Genomic DNA, 16,972 nt, shown 5'->3' on the forward strand with positions numbered 1-16,972 from the left:
AAAGAAAGAGAATGGGGGGAAAAGAGTAGAGAGACAAGATTTTTGACCAAAAAATATGGCAACTTGAAGGGGTTATATGCAGAGAGTATATTTACCAAATGGATACAGGCTAATTTAATTTAAAGTTCTCCAAAGACTGAGAGGTAAGATCTCTTCCCTTCTAACTCAGAGGTCCCTAAGGAGACCCCTACAATACAATAGTTGTATTAGTTGGTTACAAAGCTTACTTAGGGTCAACTGAAAGGAACTTATGAATTTGAGACTGAAGGGTGCAACGCAATTTCTTTTTTTTAACAAGTTCAAAATAAAATTCACTAAGTACTCAGGAATGTGTTTATGTCCTTTTATGTCTATGATAGAAATGCTACCTTTAGCATAATAACGTATAGCAAGGTACCATCCATTTATTCATTCCTATCTTCAATGATCATTGACTGAGCACCACCAATAAGTGCTAGAGATATAAATTAATACAACAGTCTCTGCCCTCAAGGAGCTTATAGTCTAGGGAGGGAGACTGTCATAAAAACACATCACAACGATACCATATAATAAGTGTAATAGTAGAGCTATGCACAGGGTAATATTGGATATGATGTTCAAATGTCCTTATTATGGGAAAATACAAGGAGTCCAGTCCTTATTATAGGAAAGTGCAAAGACTCCAAAGTGTGGCCCTAAAGTAGCATTAGTCAAAACAATATTTTGCATATCATCCAGCGACTCCACTTCTAGGCATTTATCTAAAGAAAACAAACCAATTCAAAAAGATCTCTTCACCCTCATGTTCATTGCAGCATTATTAATAAAAGCAGCCATATAAAAAAAGGAAATTGTACTATTTGTGACAATATGGACAAAACTTGAGGGCATTATGCCGAGTGAAATAAGTCAGACAGAGGAAGACAAATACCGTATGATTTTACTTATATGTGGAACAATAACATATACAAACCTCTACAACAAAAAACGTAGTTCATAAATACAAAGAACAAATTGGTGGCTACCAGAGGCAGGGAGGCAGGACAGTGAATGGGTGAAGGGGGTCAAAAGGTACAAACTTCCCAGTTATGAACTAAATAAGATCTAGGGATGTTAGGTGCAGCATGGTAACTGTAGTTAGTAATACTGTATTGTACATTTAACAGTTGTTAAGAGAGAAGATCTTAAAGTTTCTCATCGCAAAAAAAAGTGTGTAACTACACATGGTGATGGATGTTAACTAGACTTATTCTGGTGATTATTTCACAATATATATAAATACCAAATCATGTTGTATACCTGAAACTAATATATTGTTATGTGTCAATTATGATCTCAATTTTTTCAAAATGTTAAAGCTTTAAATAAAACATGTGAAGCACCTGGAACAGGGTATGATAACTGGTTTAAAAATTAACTAAGTAGTTAATTAATTAATTAATATTTTGCATATAGTATTGGTAGAGAGGAAGAAAAACACATTTAAGTTGAAAGAGTTTCAAACACATGGTATTTTTTTCTCAACCTAGGACTTAAATATCTCTCTTAATGGCTCCTCTTTGCCTCTCTTTCTTTGGTGTTCTTCTGTTTTCACTCATCCTTACCCCACAGGAAGCCAAATGTTAAAGAAGTTGTCTTTTTGACAAACAGCATTAAGTTGTACTTCTGGAGAGTCAGGGGGATAATTATGGCTTCTCTCCACTAAATATAAAAGTACTCTCAGCCTAATAATATGAAAGAAAGCACCTTCCATATTTTTTCACTTTTATTTTATTTATTTTAGAGAGAGGGGAAGGTAGAGAAACAAAGGCAGAGAAACATTAATGTGAAAGAGAAACATCACCAGTTGATGTTTGGGGCTCTCATACATGCCCCAACTGGGTACCAAACCCACAGCCCAGGCATGTGCTCTGACAGGGGATTGAACCTGCAACCCTTCAGTTGACAGATGGCATTCTAACCAATTAAGCCACACTGGCCAGGACCATCGAGATCTATAACAGGGACAAAACAGATAGTACAGTCTCCCGGAGAACAAAGTCTGTGTCTGTACAACTTTGAATTCTGCACAATTTCTTCCTTTAATTTGTGAAATATGTTGATCCTTTTAGCACCTGACTTTATGTCAAATGCTGGGGATGCAGAGATGAATAAGACATTGCCCCTGGCCTTCAGGCTGTTGTTCTAGAATAGGACAAATAGACATGTAAAATAAATAAAGTACAGTGTGAAATTGCTATCATTGAAGTTTGCCGAAGGGCTGTTGGAACACTGGGGAAGCAATAATAAACTCTGCTTGAAGAAATCAAAGAAAGCCTCACTAAGATGACATTTGAATTAAGTCTTCAGGGATGAGTAAAAACTGGTTTCACCTTCCTGGCAAGATCATGTGCTACTTTTTCAAATTAAAGAAATGAACAATTTAATTTTTACTGATAGGCTGTTTGCTGTGAAATAAAAAGATGAGCAAAATCATAGATAGAAAAACCAGGACTTGAGATTGGTGGAGGGAGAAGGGGCTTTTAGTCTATGGTTACCAGTGCTATGGAAAACAGTATGCATTAGGAGCGGCAATATTTCATTGATTCATTCTGTCATATCTCTTCCTCTATAGCCATCAGGTTTGGGCGGATGCCACAGGCGGAGAAGGAGAAGCTGCTGGCAGAGATCTCCAGTGATATTGACCAGCTGAACCCAGAATCTGCTGACCTCCGGGCCCTGGCAAAACATTTGTATGACTCATACATAAAGTCCTTCCCGCTGACCAAAGCAAAGGCGAGGGCCATCTTGACAGGAAAGACAACAGATAAATCAGTTAGTTCTCTTCTACCATCCTCATTTGGGGCGGCTGGGTTTATTTTTGTTGTTGTTGTTATTTCCTTTGAGGAAATGATTAACCATGTTACACACACACATGCAGAGTACTGTTCAGCTGTTGGCTGTTACATATTGTAGGCTGAGTCTGAAGTGCAGGAAAGGAAATGTCTTCAGATAGGATAAGTAAATGTTATTTTGAAAAGGGAAAAAGTCTGTCAAGTTCTCCTACTAGTATTTTGCTGTGCATAATGTGCACTTTTTTGCTCAAATTTTTGAGGGAAAAATAAGAATGCACATTACACATGAGTATAATGATTACAAACCATGGGTGCACATTATACATGGCAAAATACAGTAAATTCTTCAAGAATAATATAAACATATGCAGGTTATCTTAACTTTAATGAATGGCCAAGCCACCTTCATCCACCACCCTCTTTCAGGATCCATTTCTTTTCTTGCCATGAAAATAACTTGTCACAGCTACATTCATTCATTCACTCAGCCCTGCTTTCTGGGCCCAGATTTGGAAAAGGTATTCAGTCTCATTATTTTACCTTTTGAGAGAACTACTAGGGATGCCTCTTATGAAGTTTCACATTGGGCAGAAAAATACATTCCAGATATTATATCACCTTTCTTTCCCTGTAACACTCCGTTGATAATTCCTGGGTAACTGAAAGCATCATTCTTTTAGATGCATGTATGAATTTTATTTTCTGTAAGGCTTGGAGCCTCCCAGTCTACTCTAGCAGAGAATCTAGTGGATTCTCAGACATCTGCAACCTCATTGATTACCACTGTTTAGAGAACCCAGAGTGAATTATAATTATAATTGTTATGGAGTCAAGTTTTCTAAAAAAGTAGAACTCTTCCCTGATAGGAAGCTGAGAAAGCAACATGGAATCATATTAAAACAAAATGTAATTATACCTGAATTCTAGTCCCAATTCTGCTGTCTGCTTGCAGATGGGACACATCTCTGTACCTCAGTTTGCACAGGCAGGCTCTGACTTTCATTGTAATGTCTGCAGCATGTCTTAGGGTAGTAAGCCACAGAACACATTCAGAAGACACCACCCCAGCCTTTGATAGACCTTTTATGCTATCATTTATTTTCAGATGAACACCTCTAGGTGAGCTATGCAATTACTTGACATATGTGTGTAACTTTTTCTTACTTGGTTATATATTTTTGGAAAGTTTGATTACCCTTTAATGCTCTTAAGATATCATTTTTCCTTTTAGCTAATCCATAAGAATAGAATCAGCTAATAGAAAGAGAAAATTCCTGTGGTATATTCCTATATAAAGAGCCAAATGCCAGAAGTACAAGGAACTTTCTGATGGCAAGAAAGGTTTTTGATACCTTAACAGTATTATACCTGTATCCAGTTCTTTACAATTTCAAAAAATCTTACAAATTTGTATGTTCAAGGCATATGACCATCTTATAGCCCCTATTATTACCCTCTTTTTAAAGATGAGGAAATTGATGGTTAAACATTCTGCCCTGAGATCACACAGCATGTGGAAGAACCAAGACTGTAATGCAGGCCCTCTGACTACTACTTCAGTACACTCTGAGCATGAGAGTCCCTCATGGAAGCTAGTATTTCCCACTGGCTAGCAATGAGCCAGCTTGCCCTGTACACTAGGAAAGTTTCACCTTGGGAAAACATTCTGAGTTATGATTTATTTTTACCAATTTTTAGAAGAGCAGGAATTTTCAACCTGTTCTACTATCGTAGTATATTCACAGTCAGAAAAATTACCTAGTGCTGTTTTGTTCTTTCAGAATTATGGCGATTAGGACTGTCTTCTGCAGACTTTTACAGACTATAAATCATATGGTAAAGCTAAGTCTATATATTTATTAGACAAAAAATTGGGGTATAACAAAGCAAAAGTAAATGAAGACTTCTACATAGATGATTTGACTATGGAAAATAAGTCGTGTTCATTTAAAGGGAGAGGAATAAAAAAAAAACTAGACTGGAAATAAAGCTAGAGGAAATAAGTAAAGCTAGACTGCAAATAAAGCTAGAGGAATAAAAAGAAAGCTAGACTGATGTGGCTAAAAAAGGTTAACAATGGGCAGATTGCAACAACTTGATGAGAGCCAGCATGGGATAGGAAATGGAAGTTAGAGCATCAGAACTGGGGAAGGAGTGATAACTGGGAAAGAGCCCTAAGACAAACTGTTTATACCACAGCTTTCCCTCAGGCCATTTAGTTTCCAGTAACTGCTTTCTCACCTTTTCTTTATCTCTCAATCCAGACCTGCAATCCATGCTGGAAAGCCTATTGATTTCATTGTACTTGGAAGATAGGAGGGAGGCAGTTAAAAAAAATTTTTTTGTTGTTTTTCCCCAGTAGTCAAGAATTTAAATTGACTCCACCAGTGGCCAACACACTCTTCACTGTGTTACTGAAGGGCACAGAGCCCAATCCACTGTAAATCACTTTAAAACCTCACACCAATTGATTCTTTGGCTCTCAGTCTTTCAGTTAAAAATAAGATAATTGCAGGCACTTTATGAGATAAATAGATATTAAGCTATTTTAAGAGAAAGGGCTGCAAAATGCTTGATTATAGGCTTTTCAAGTTCAGAGGCCAAATGCTTGTCATTTTTTTCCCTATAATAACTGTGCTTTCCCCATAATAGTTACTTGGGATGTATTTGCTTAATTGAATTAAAAACTATTTCCTAAACCTTTGAAATTCTGGACTTTCAACAGAGGTCCTCTAACTAGCCTAATATTTGCTCACCAAACTGGACAACATTAATCTGGACAGAGGCAGAATTGCCTCTTGTTAGCGTCTGGAAAGACAGACTGGGCCAAATTAAAATAATCCATTCACTGATTACACAAAACTGAAATAGAATTGTTTGGCTCTCTCTTTTTTCCTTATCTTGCAAAATCAAATTAAGCACTGGTGGAAAGAAATAGTTCAGAGAGGAAGATTGGGAGAGGGGGGAAAAATCTAAAATGTGATTTCCAAGGAGACTAGAGATTTGTTTTTTATCTTACATGGTCATGTTATTCATTTGATAGCATCTTTCTCAGGGGTGTTATGTTATCTCTTGGCCAAGACTTATGAAAGTTAAGATTGAATTGATTGAACAAGTTTTGCAGAAATATGGACTCTTGAGAGGGTGGGGATGTGAAAAACTGACTGTGGCTGGTGCATTAGAGCAGTTTGGGTCTCATTATACACCCCGATGAACTGATGTCATTAGTGTTAGTTAGGCCAAATCTGGGATAGGCTGCTTAGTATCGTGGATGACCAGTTACCAAGAACCTTTGGAAAGGAAATGACTTTATTGAAGAAGCCAGTCTTTAAATTTATCTTACCGCTTAATTTAACCATTGCTTATTCATCTCATTTATGGAATGCCTGCTAATCTGTCCTCTCATGCCCAGCACCAGCATTTGCCTGCAGACCAACCAGGGCTTCTCCCTTGCCATCTTAACTTCCTTCTCCTGTATCTTATTCCCTAGTGCTGTCTGCACCTTTCAAAACAGATAAATGGACAGATAAATTAAATGTTCCTGCTCCCCTCTGATCTTTTTAACTTTAACAACTATATCATTGGAATATGATGTCCATTTCAGTTCATGCCTAAAAAAAAATAATGCTTGGGAATTTTAGGCTCAGGGCTAGGGAAAGATGGGATATGGAATCACCAAACATGGACCATGGGAGAATTTTAGGAGCAATGGGCCTCTTAGCCACCCTAAAATAGGAGTGAACTGACTCTCCCACAGTCTATTTTCTTTAAGTGGTTTGTTCCAGCCCGGGACCCTTCTTTAAAAGATCCTACTGAACTATGAAACTGTGAATATACTAGAACTAGGGTGCTGTGTTTCCTGAAGGCAGTTTGAAAACTGAATGGACTTTGGAAATTCCCAGTGTTTGACCATTGCCCTGATGTGATGATCACACTGGGTGCATCATTGTCACATGATCTCGTGTTTGTTGATGAAAATAAACAGAGTAATTTTCAAAACCATTTTCAATGCCATGGTTTATCATAAAACAATAAACACAAAAACTCTTGGTGCTCCTGCCAACTTTTCACTGCATATCTGAGAGATGGTGCAGCCCTGGCTGCACTCTCTCTGCAAGTAAAGATAAAACTTGTTATTTGTACTGTATTGGACTTTGCATCCATCATGTTGCTTATGATAGGTACATGCAGTACCACTGTTTTTCTAATTACAAAAGCAAACAGTGCCATTGTAGAAAGGGTTTTCCTAAGTAGTATATGAAACAGGAAACTACTGATTAATAAAACCAATATATAAATGTAAACTTCTGTGAAAATAGTCTGTAGTCTTTAAATTTTTCTCATTCTAAAATGTACAGGGTCCATCAAATCTAATAACTCACACTATTGGAAAGATATCTGTGCTTTTAAATCCTGAACAAAATTGTCCCTTTCTCTTTTACCTCTGGCAAAGCCTAAGTGAGCCTGAATTTTCTCTCCTGAGTAGGAAGATAACAGACAAATCCGTAGAGAAAAGAGACCATGGAGCCCCACTATAAAAAAAGAGCAGGAGAGCAGTGCTGTTTTGTTTCAATGGTTACTAAAGAACTTGGGCTCCCAAGATTACTAATTCATATATTAATATTAGTAAAATAAATTTCTTTATTTGCCAGGACTGTCAGGAATAGCTAAAAACATAACATATCTGGACCAATAGTATTATTTCAGACAATAAATTAAAAAGATAATATTCTATATAGTTAAGAAGAAAAGAACTTGAATTTTTTTTCCTTTTTCACAATTAGATTCAGTTGTCCAATACCCTTGTTTGCCAGCTGAGTAATGTTTTGGCTGGCAGTTGATGGTTTTTAAAGAGTTGTGTTTATCTGCTAGTTCATTAGAGTGTGACTAATTCTTCCTATTAGGTTTTCATTTGTCCTAAATCTCTAAATCATGCGGGAAAATGGAATTACATTTAAAAACTTTCAAACTCAACTTCAGTCACATACAGCACTTAACTAGCACCTCTAGGATGTGACAGTTCAAAAGGCACTGCCTCCAAGATCCCAGCATAGAAGAGCTTCAGTTCCCACCTCCTCTCAGAAGACTCATTTTACTTCAAAAAGAAAACATGGGAAAGTCACGTAGAAAGGTATAGAAAGAGAATGAACTAAACCTGAGTCAGGAGATCTAGATCTAGTTCTAGTTCACATTTGCTGTAAATAGCTATTTGACTTTGGAACATCTCTTGGCTTTAATTTATTCATACCTAACCAGAGAGTGATGATGTAGGTTATTTCTGAAGACCCCCTTAGTTCTATAAATCCTGTGGTTCTCAACAAAAAGGAAAATAGGAATAACAGGGGCAGAAACCAAGTTAAGGAAACCCAACCAACACATTTTGGATTAACATTCACCCAATATACCTAATCAAGGAGAGCCATGTGTGTCTAAAAGAATTGAAGTGAGTCAGAAGTATAAAGAGAAAGAAGGAAACAAAATGAAAAAGATGGGCCCTAAGAATTCCATTTCATTCCTTAACCTTTGCTCTAATTTGTCAGAAAATAAAAATAAAACAAAACTAAGAATATCAGACAGCCTCACCAGATGAGGCACGCAATTTTCCAGGCCATTTTTAACTCTTACATAACCAAATAATCGTTTATGAGAGGGTAGAGTTGTGTACGACACTAATTGCACTCTCCCAAATGGTAGAAATGACTGGAACAACCTATGTTGTATTAGTTGACTTTCTCATTTATCTCCTTCAGCTTGCTAATTTATTATTCAAGAAGGTATAAACTTGGAGTGTTCATGTATAATCCCTTTCATAGCTCCTATATTAAAATGCTAATATTATTGGACTACTGTCAAACACCGTTCTTCTGTTTCCCCATTATTAGCCAGCTTTCCCCAGGACTTTTGTGTTTTGCATAGGAGGCATGCAATAGATTTATAACTAAATTTAATTATCTATATAAAACAATACCCTTAATCCCATCCTGGCTTTGATATGTAGACCCATTTTTTAATCAAAATATATAAAAATAAAGTACATTTGATGTATCTTTTCAAAGAAAACTTTTGTGTAATTTCTCCTCACAGGAACTGTTCCTTCTCTGGAAAAACATTGTGTTCAAGTACAATTTTCTTCATTTCATCCTCACCTTTTTCTGGTCTATACAGTATAGGTGGAGTACCAGCATCATAATGGCCAGAGGCAGCTTCATCAGAAAGCTAATACAGCTTAAACTTTAGGGCCCCTCCCTTGCACAGAGCCCCTTTGAATGTTCTGGGAAGAACCTGTACAATTTTGTTCTTATAATTTGTATTATCAAACCCAAGAGTTGTTGTAAATGTACTCAACAACTGTATACATTTTAGGCCCCACAAAACCTGTATCTATCCCTGATAATGTCCTAGACATAATTAAGCATTCTTTCCTATTAAGGAGAGATGTTTATCTAGTTGTGTGATAGAATGTCTGAAGATAAATACGTTGTTAGCCCCAAACTAGAAGTGTAAGATCATTAAGGTCAGATTTAAAGATGATATGGTTCCTCTTATAATGGTAGATCATCAGATGATACTGTATACACTAATAGAACATACAAGGCTTCCCTTTGCTTTGTAGAAAATACAGAAACATGTAATATTTTCCCAGAAGTGTAATATTAAACTAATGATTCAAGATAAATTCTACAGACCTAGTACCACCTGTAGTTTTAAGAGGTCAGCTTTCAGGGTAGGGAGGTCCCACTGTGAAATGTACAAGTAAACTGTGTGCAATCTGTTGGATAAGAATTAGTGGCAAAGAAAGGTAGATCATATCTAGTGATCACTCTTGCAGTTCGACAGATCCACATGGAGGCTGAAAGAATCTGTGCAGACCAAAATGCAATGGAAACAGCACAATCATATATGACTGGGAAAACAAAAAAAATCCACCTGGAATTCATTTGCATGTCAATACCCAGAATTTTCTGTCAGTTCATCACTTTTTCAAAATGCTGAAAGGATTTTTTAAAAAAACTGAATGGTTTGGCATAACGGTGGGGCTGCTGATTCCTTTCTCTGTCCTTGAGTGTTTACTGCCAGGAAATCCTGACCAACATCGATTGCCAAGGGGTTAAAGTCACATTGTTGTTAAATTGGGAGAGAATATTAGCAGGATTTTGTGCCCTATGCTCAACTATCACAGAATTTCAAAAACAGGAACCTGGGGCTTTATATGAGGGGACAGGGGAAGTCAAGGGGAAGAGTCACAGGGTGATTTATCAGGGCACAGTTCCAGATAAATTCCTTACATGGAGGTAGAAGAATTTTATGCATATGTTCTGTGCCAAAAAACCAAATTGTTGAGCAGAAGCTCAACCAGAAGTTGAAGTGGGTAGTTCTAGGTACAGTTTCCATATATGAATAGGTGATGATTTTATATTGTTGTAATTTGTACTCATGCATGTGGGGGTAGACTTTTCAGGCATCCATACCGTGAGATTCTCCTAGCAAAAGAAAGCTAGTATTTTATTAACACAAACTATAATAAACTGCAAAACTGGAGGACGGAAATTACATTTTCTCTAGACTCTGTAAAAGTATCTTTTTCTCATGATTAGAATCTGACATTCTGGGAAAACTCAGCACATTTTCACTGATGTAACTTACTAGCCACTCTGCCCTTTTTTCCTCTCTCACTAATAATATCAATCCTGAAGTGGGGAGGGAGAAGCAAAATGTTCAAAAACATAGTAAGCACTATTTGCTCCTGATTTACTTGAAGAATTTGTTAGAGCCATCAGGCAAACTTACTCTTGGGTCCTCATATCCATCCTCCTTTTTGTTTTGCTAAATAACATAAGTGAAGTGATTTTTTTGGTTAAAAAAGTTAAGTTAGAATTTCTGGAATAACTCCAGTGAATGGTGTTGAAATAATACACAATTTTGGAAATTTACTCAGCATCTGAGAGTCCTTAGTGTTAGTGTTACATAGAACAGACTTAATAGTTTGGTGAAAATTATAGACCTGTATAGATTAGTAGTTAGAATCTCCAAACCAGTGGGTCTTGAAACTGGCTACTGCTGCCACTCATGGCACCTGCTTCTGCTTGCCAATAAGGAGAGAATTCTCAGCATCTCTGCTGAAAAGAAACCTTATTTTTAGCATATTGGAAACTCCATGTTCAATGTATGTGCATGTGATGTGTGCATGCATGTTCACATGTATCCAATCACACACCACACATAACACATACACACCACACACTGCAGAGGAATGCAACTAGAATATCCTAAAGAGACGAGATGCTAACCTCCAATTTATAAAACCCCCTCAACTGAGATATTTCAGGCCTAAGAAAGATACATGACTTTCCTAAAGTCACATAGTTAACCACAGAACAAAAGCTAGAACCCAAGTACCCCCAATTCTTATTCCAGTACTTCCACATATATACATTCATTTGACTAGGATTGGGGTTATATTCCTTATATAGTTCAGTACATCCAGTGTACATAAAGTACTGCCCCTTCTGAACCAGAGTAGCCTTGAGTGTTTTCACAATGACTACAAACCTTTGTTTAGTTCTGTACAAAAAAATGCAAGAGAGAGATCATTTCGTGACTAACACAATTTGCCTTTTAAAGCAGCCTGTTGCAAACCTCAGTAACCAATGCACATGTTTCATTGATTACTTAACCCTTAAGAACAGATATTTTGAAAAATAAGTTCAAAACACTTTATATTTTGCCACTTTTTGCAGCACTTACCTACAGGCCTTATATATCTGCTCTTACTGAAACAGATTGCTTCCAGAGCATTAAAAAAAGAAATAGGCATTTTCTTGGCTCAATATTCCTAATCAGCTTTCAGACCAATTTTTCTGCAGTTAAGTATATGCACACTGTTTCTATTTGAGATCTCAGTTAGGTTTAATCCCAAACTGCAAGATTACTTTATGTTTAAGTAGGTCTGTTCAACCCTGGGTTGCTGAAATGATTTTCTACTGGGAGAGGTTAAAAATATAATCTATTGACAACCAAGATGAACAATAGATTTTATATCATTTTTTAAATTAATGACAAGCATTCCTCAAACAACAAAAATTATCCCGTGTTGCAGGATAAGTTGAAGGAACAGAAGACCAAAACTGGTAAAATATCTTCAGCCCCAGAAGACAATTAGGAAGAATAATCAAGAGATAAGAGTACTTTGTCATTATTAAGTGTTGACTCTTTAAAGATTTTAGCTATTAAAGCAAATGTGTATAAAGAAACTGGGATTCTATTTACTGTGAATTAGAAATCTCCAACTCAGCCACTTTTTCCTCTTTTTTTTTATTTGCAGCCATTTGTTATCTATGACATGAATTCCTTAATGATGGGAGAAGATAAAATTAAGTTCAAACACATCACCCCTTTGCAGGAGCAAAGCAAAGAGGTGGCCATCCGCATATTTCAGGGGTGTCAGTTTCGCTCAGTGGAAGCTGTGCAAGAGATCACAGAATATGCCAAAAGTATTCCTGGTTTTGTAAACCTTGACTTGAATGACCAAGTAACTCTCCTAAAATACGGCGTCCATGAGATCATTTACACGATGTTGGCTTCCTTGATGAATAAAGATGGGGTTCTCATATCAGAGGGCCAAGGATTCATGACAAGGGAATTTCTGAAGAGCTTGAGAAAGCCCTTCGGTGACTTTATGGAGCCCAAGTTTGAGTTTGCTGTGAAGTTCAATGCACTGGAATTAGATGACAGCGACTTGGCAATATTTATAGCTGTCATTATTCTCAGCGGAGGTAAGATTCATCTTTGGTTTTCTGTGAAAGAGGGTGGGTTGGTGGTGGAATGGCTGAAAGGTTTTTTTTACTTTCCTAGTGTTAGTCAATGTTTCTTTTCTCTCTTTACTCACTGTACTTTCCATACAGAAAATGCCAATGGCATAATGCCCCAAAAGTGTCACCACGCATGTAAAATACCAAGAAAAATTATCATAGATTTGCTGGTTGAAGGCTGTGGCTAATCCAGGCTCTTTTCTTTTAACCCTCATAACATTTTTGCCAGTCAAAATCAAACATGGAAGATAAATTCCCTCTTCTCCTTTTCTTTCTCCTTATTTTCTTTCTCCTTGTCTTTTTCCTCTCCTTTCCAGAAGGCTAATCTAATATTCATTTAAGTAAAGGCATGTATAGCTTTGCTTAAGATGATGCTCACTTGCCCTATAGAAAGCATTACTAAGTGCTTTTGGTCAAATCATGCTCCTGCCCCACCATCAGTAAGATATTTCCTTGAATTGCTTTACCAATATCAGGAAGCAAGGCATATATATACCATGTACTGACCTCTATGTACTCTCTCTATATTCCTCTGATTGCTTCCCTTAAAGTACCTTTGTGACATGGTTGGCTGCGATTAATAATGCAATGTGAACCAAAGAACACAGAGCAGAGAAATAAATTGAGTTACTTAGCGATTCATTGTATTTTTGGCCTTGCAAGTGCATGATCTAACTAACCAACTCCAAAAGCCAAGTTTTATACTAAATGCTACTTTCATTGGCCTCTCACATGTTTCCAACTTGAATAAAAGAAAGTTTTACTGTCATCTTGCTCTATAAAAACTGTTTTTAGTGACAAGTTTTCATTACTAAAATGGAGTTCAGGTGAGCTTTTTATGTGTACGTACATAATATCTTCTGTTTGTGAAAACTATGTGGTGAGGGGGGTCCTATAAATACAGATATAAGCTGTGTGTAAATGTGCAGGGTATTATAAAGAACACAGTCCACTCTATTGTCCTTTGTTGTCCAATTACTTGAGAGCAGAATGCTTCTGAAATCAGGTGTATAGTGTAATAATAATAATAATAATAGCAAACACCTATTAAGTACTTATTGTGTTCTAAGCACTTCATACACATTCATTTAATTCTTACAACCCAGTAAGGCCAGTACCCTTTTGCAAACAAGGAAACCAAAATGCTGAAAGATTCAATCTCTTGCCCAGGGTCACAAAGCTAGCAGAAGGTGGAGCCAGGATTATAAACACAGGCAGTCTGGCTTGAGTCTGTACTGATACTGCCCTTTACCAGGGTACAAACAGATAACAATATGGCACTTGTTAACTTTGGAGCTCTAAGTCCAGTGTCAAGTTGTAACTCATTTAAAAATTACATTTTTGGTGTTATGTTTAATATAACAAGAATATATTATCCAACATGTTTTAATATCTTGACCAAATCTACTTCTTAAACAAATTAACCCTTGATCCTGTTGGAGCTATGATTAATTCAGCAAACAAAACGAGACTCCAGATTATTTGAGGTTCACTGAGAGGAAAAGATTAAATTTTGAAAAACCATATTAGGAGACTAGTTAATATTGTTTAACTAGCCAGTACTTTAAGGCATTTTGTATTTTTAGTGAAAAATAGAAATAAAATTATTAACATTTGATAAATTTCTAAGATTTTTCCAAAGCATACGATATATACCATGTATGTATTCCTTTCTTTGCTTAATATTTTCCCATGTCATTATATAGTCTTTGTTAATAGTTTTCATTCATTTTTAAAAGTAAAAGTAATACTTGCTCATTAGATAATGCAAAGAGTAGAGAAAGGCGGAAGTGGAAAGTAAAGGTCTCTTTCCTCAGGATAAAACTGGATTAACAAAGCCCTTTTTCCCCTACCAAAAATTTCCTATGCATGTGTTAGCATATATATATGGTACTATTTTTAAATTATTAATTATTATTCTTTTAAGGAATGGAGTAAGTGGGGATGAGGTTAAAGTACAACAATATCAGCAACTAGTACTACTTTCTGCTCCCCAACTTTGTGCTCCTTTTCAATTGGCCCTTTGGAAAGGTTATTGAAACAGTTGGTAAACAATTTGGAAGATCACAGAGAATATTTGAAAATGGAATAGTTTGTTCACATATGTGGAAGTGCAATGAAAGGCATTCATTTTTCTGGCCTCACCATCTCTCTGAGTTGTTTTTGCAACTGTGGAAGCTGCACAAAAGTATTGGAGAATGAATGTCTAAGATCAAGGCACCAAGAATGTTGTGTCTTGGGGCGAGCCCTTTCTGTTTCACAGCCAGTGCCTTCTCACTGAGTCCTCACATGGTGGAAGGCCTATGCTACCATTTTTAATGACTCCAAAATATTTCATTTTATAAAGAACCATGACAAACTAAATGATTTCCCTATTTATGTTTAGGTTGCTTATAATTTATTATAAAAGTCTATGGAAAAGAATATAGAAAATTACTGAAAATGTGTTCCAAATTTTTCTGTAGTGAACATTCTTGTGTGTAAATTTCTGTTCATGTTTCAGATTATTTTGTTATTTCATATGGCCAGAAATGGAATTGCTGGGTAAATGGCAATGAGCATTTTTAAGTCTTTTGTTACATCATTGCCAGATTGTTTTTCATAAAATTCCCACTTTATATTCCCACCACAGATACCGAGGGAGGCATTTGGAATAAGCCATTCAAAGATGATTTGTTTCCAACAAGGAAACATCTAGATAAGAAACAAGCGTGATAATTCTGGGCTTTTTGAACCCTAGCAATGTTGTTTTATGGGCACACGAGACAACAGTGTGGTTTCATCTAGAAAAATGCCATTATTGCCCCTGTTTCACAAGCTAGATTATTTAATCAGTGATTTGTTAGGCCTTTACGTTTTTCATTAATAGCCAAAAAAATAGTTCTGTGAATAGCTTGGTTCAATGTAATAGATATTTCAGACAGGCTTTAACTTTGAAAATTAAAAATGGTGCCATTTAAATGTAGATGCTGTATAAATGTGTTTCTTTAGCCTTTCACCATCTTCACAGTGACCAATATCCAGATCTCATGGAATCCTCACAATAGTGAATGAAATCTGAAGGTAGCAGGCAATCACAGATTATTAAAATCTTATACCTGTGGCTATAATAAGAAAATAATTTTAGACTTACTTGAAAAAAAAAGATTTCCCACTGACTAGCATATTACAAAAGACAAGTCCTCTCTTGATCAAAGTTTCCTCTTGTAGATGAAGTCTACTTACAATGTCGGTGCATAAAAATGAATAAACTGGACCCCATATTTATTTAATACACAGGAATTTTATTCTGTTCTTTAGTCAGAGAAGCTGATTGGGCACAGGTCAGAGAAAGAACTGCTCAGGTCCTTCTAATTCCAAATGCTGGATTCCAGGAAGATCAGAATCCCAGTCTCCTGTAGGTGGTAAGATCAGTATCCCAGTTTGTGGTTTATTAGAGTGCATCATATAATTTCTCAGTTAGTTTTCATTGTTTTCCTATTGGATTTTCCAGAAAAGGAAAACATTCACATAAGTAAGAGGTTTTGATCCAGTCAACAGATATCTAATCCTACCTGATCTCAGTAAGAGTGATTATTTTCTCCTCTGCAGTTTTTTCTGAGTCTATAAATAGCTTCAGTGATTTTGGGGTGTGGGGAGCACTTTTGACAGGGATCCATTGACTTCATTCTGGGCTAGCTTTAGAATTACAGAACACTTCGTTCTGGTGAAGTCACTATAACCCTAGACTGAAGGAAGAATGGGGAGATGGACATAATGCAAGAATAGGGTGGTAAGGAATGGGGGAGATTAAAGGGAGGCCCCAGAGGACATAAAGGGGATTTTTTGGATGAAAGTACCTGATTTGACCCAACAAGTATTTGCTGAGGAAACTAGAGTTGCTACAGTAAGATCACTGTCACTCAGCTTCAACCTTGGAAACTGCTGATAACATTAGATGTGGTACTTAGATTGGCCTGGTGCTTAGCATCTCTACTATTTACTCAACTTGCAAACCGAGGTTGTGAGGAAGATGACCCAGTTCTTGTTAAGTTTCTCTCCTCTCTCTTTCTTTCTCTTCTGAGCCTGAGGCAAGAATGAGACTAAAAAGAACAGCAGCACTCTAGAAACAAAGGAAAGTACTATGTACATTTGAAGAGTATTTCATGTGCACTCTCTCATTAGATCCTGACAGCTCTGATTTTTATTCTCATTTCATAGAAAGAAAAGTGAGGGTCATAGACTTAAGCAGTTTGCCTAATATACAACAATTAGGGAGCATGCAACTAGGACTGAAACCCAGGTATTCTGTCACCTCCATGTGCCCCGTCTGCAACAAACCCTGCCCTCCACTGCCTGGCTAGTGGA

The 16,972-nt window shown here is 36.6% G+C and overlaps 1 protein-coding gene across 5 annotated transcripts in view; it reads left to right on the forward strand.

Moving 5' to 3' along the window:
• The window catches only part of PPARG (peroxisome proliferator activated receptor gamma), a 147,030-nt gene that overhangs the window by 116,710 nt on the left and 13,348 nt on the right, over nucleotides 1-16,972 (forward strand). For 4 of the 5 annotated variants that reach the window (XM_037139322.2, XM_037139323.2, XM_037139324.2 and 1 more), the window contains 2 exons: nucleotides 2,597-2,796; nucleotides 12,139-12,589. In XM_037139322.2, coding sequence (XP_036995217.2) covers nucleotides 2,597-2,796; nucleotides 12,139-12,589 — 651 coding nt within the window. The remainder of the gene's footprint in view (nucleotides 1-2,596; nucleotides 2,797-12,138; nucleotides 12,590-16,972) is intronic. The other variant, XM_037139325.2, reaches the window with a different exon arrangement.

Source organism: Artibeus jamaicensis, unplaced genomic scaffold (assembly GCF_021234435.1).
Source record: "Artibeus jamaicensis isolate MK-2021 breed Jamaican fruit bat unplaced genomic scaffold, CSHL_Jam_final contig_519, whole genome shotgun sequence".
NCBI lineage: Eukaryota > Metazoa > Chordata > Mammalia > Chiroptera > Phyllostomidae > Artibeus > Artibeus jamaicensis.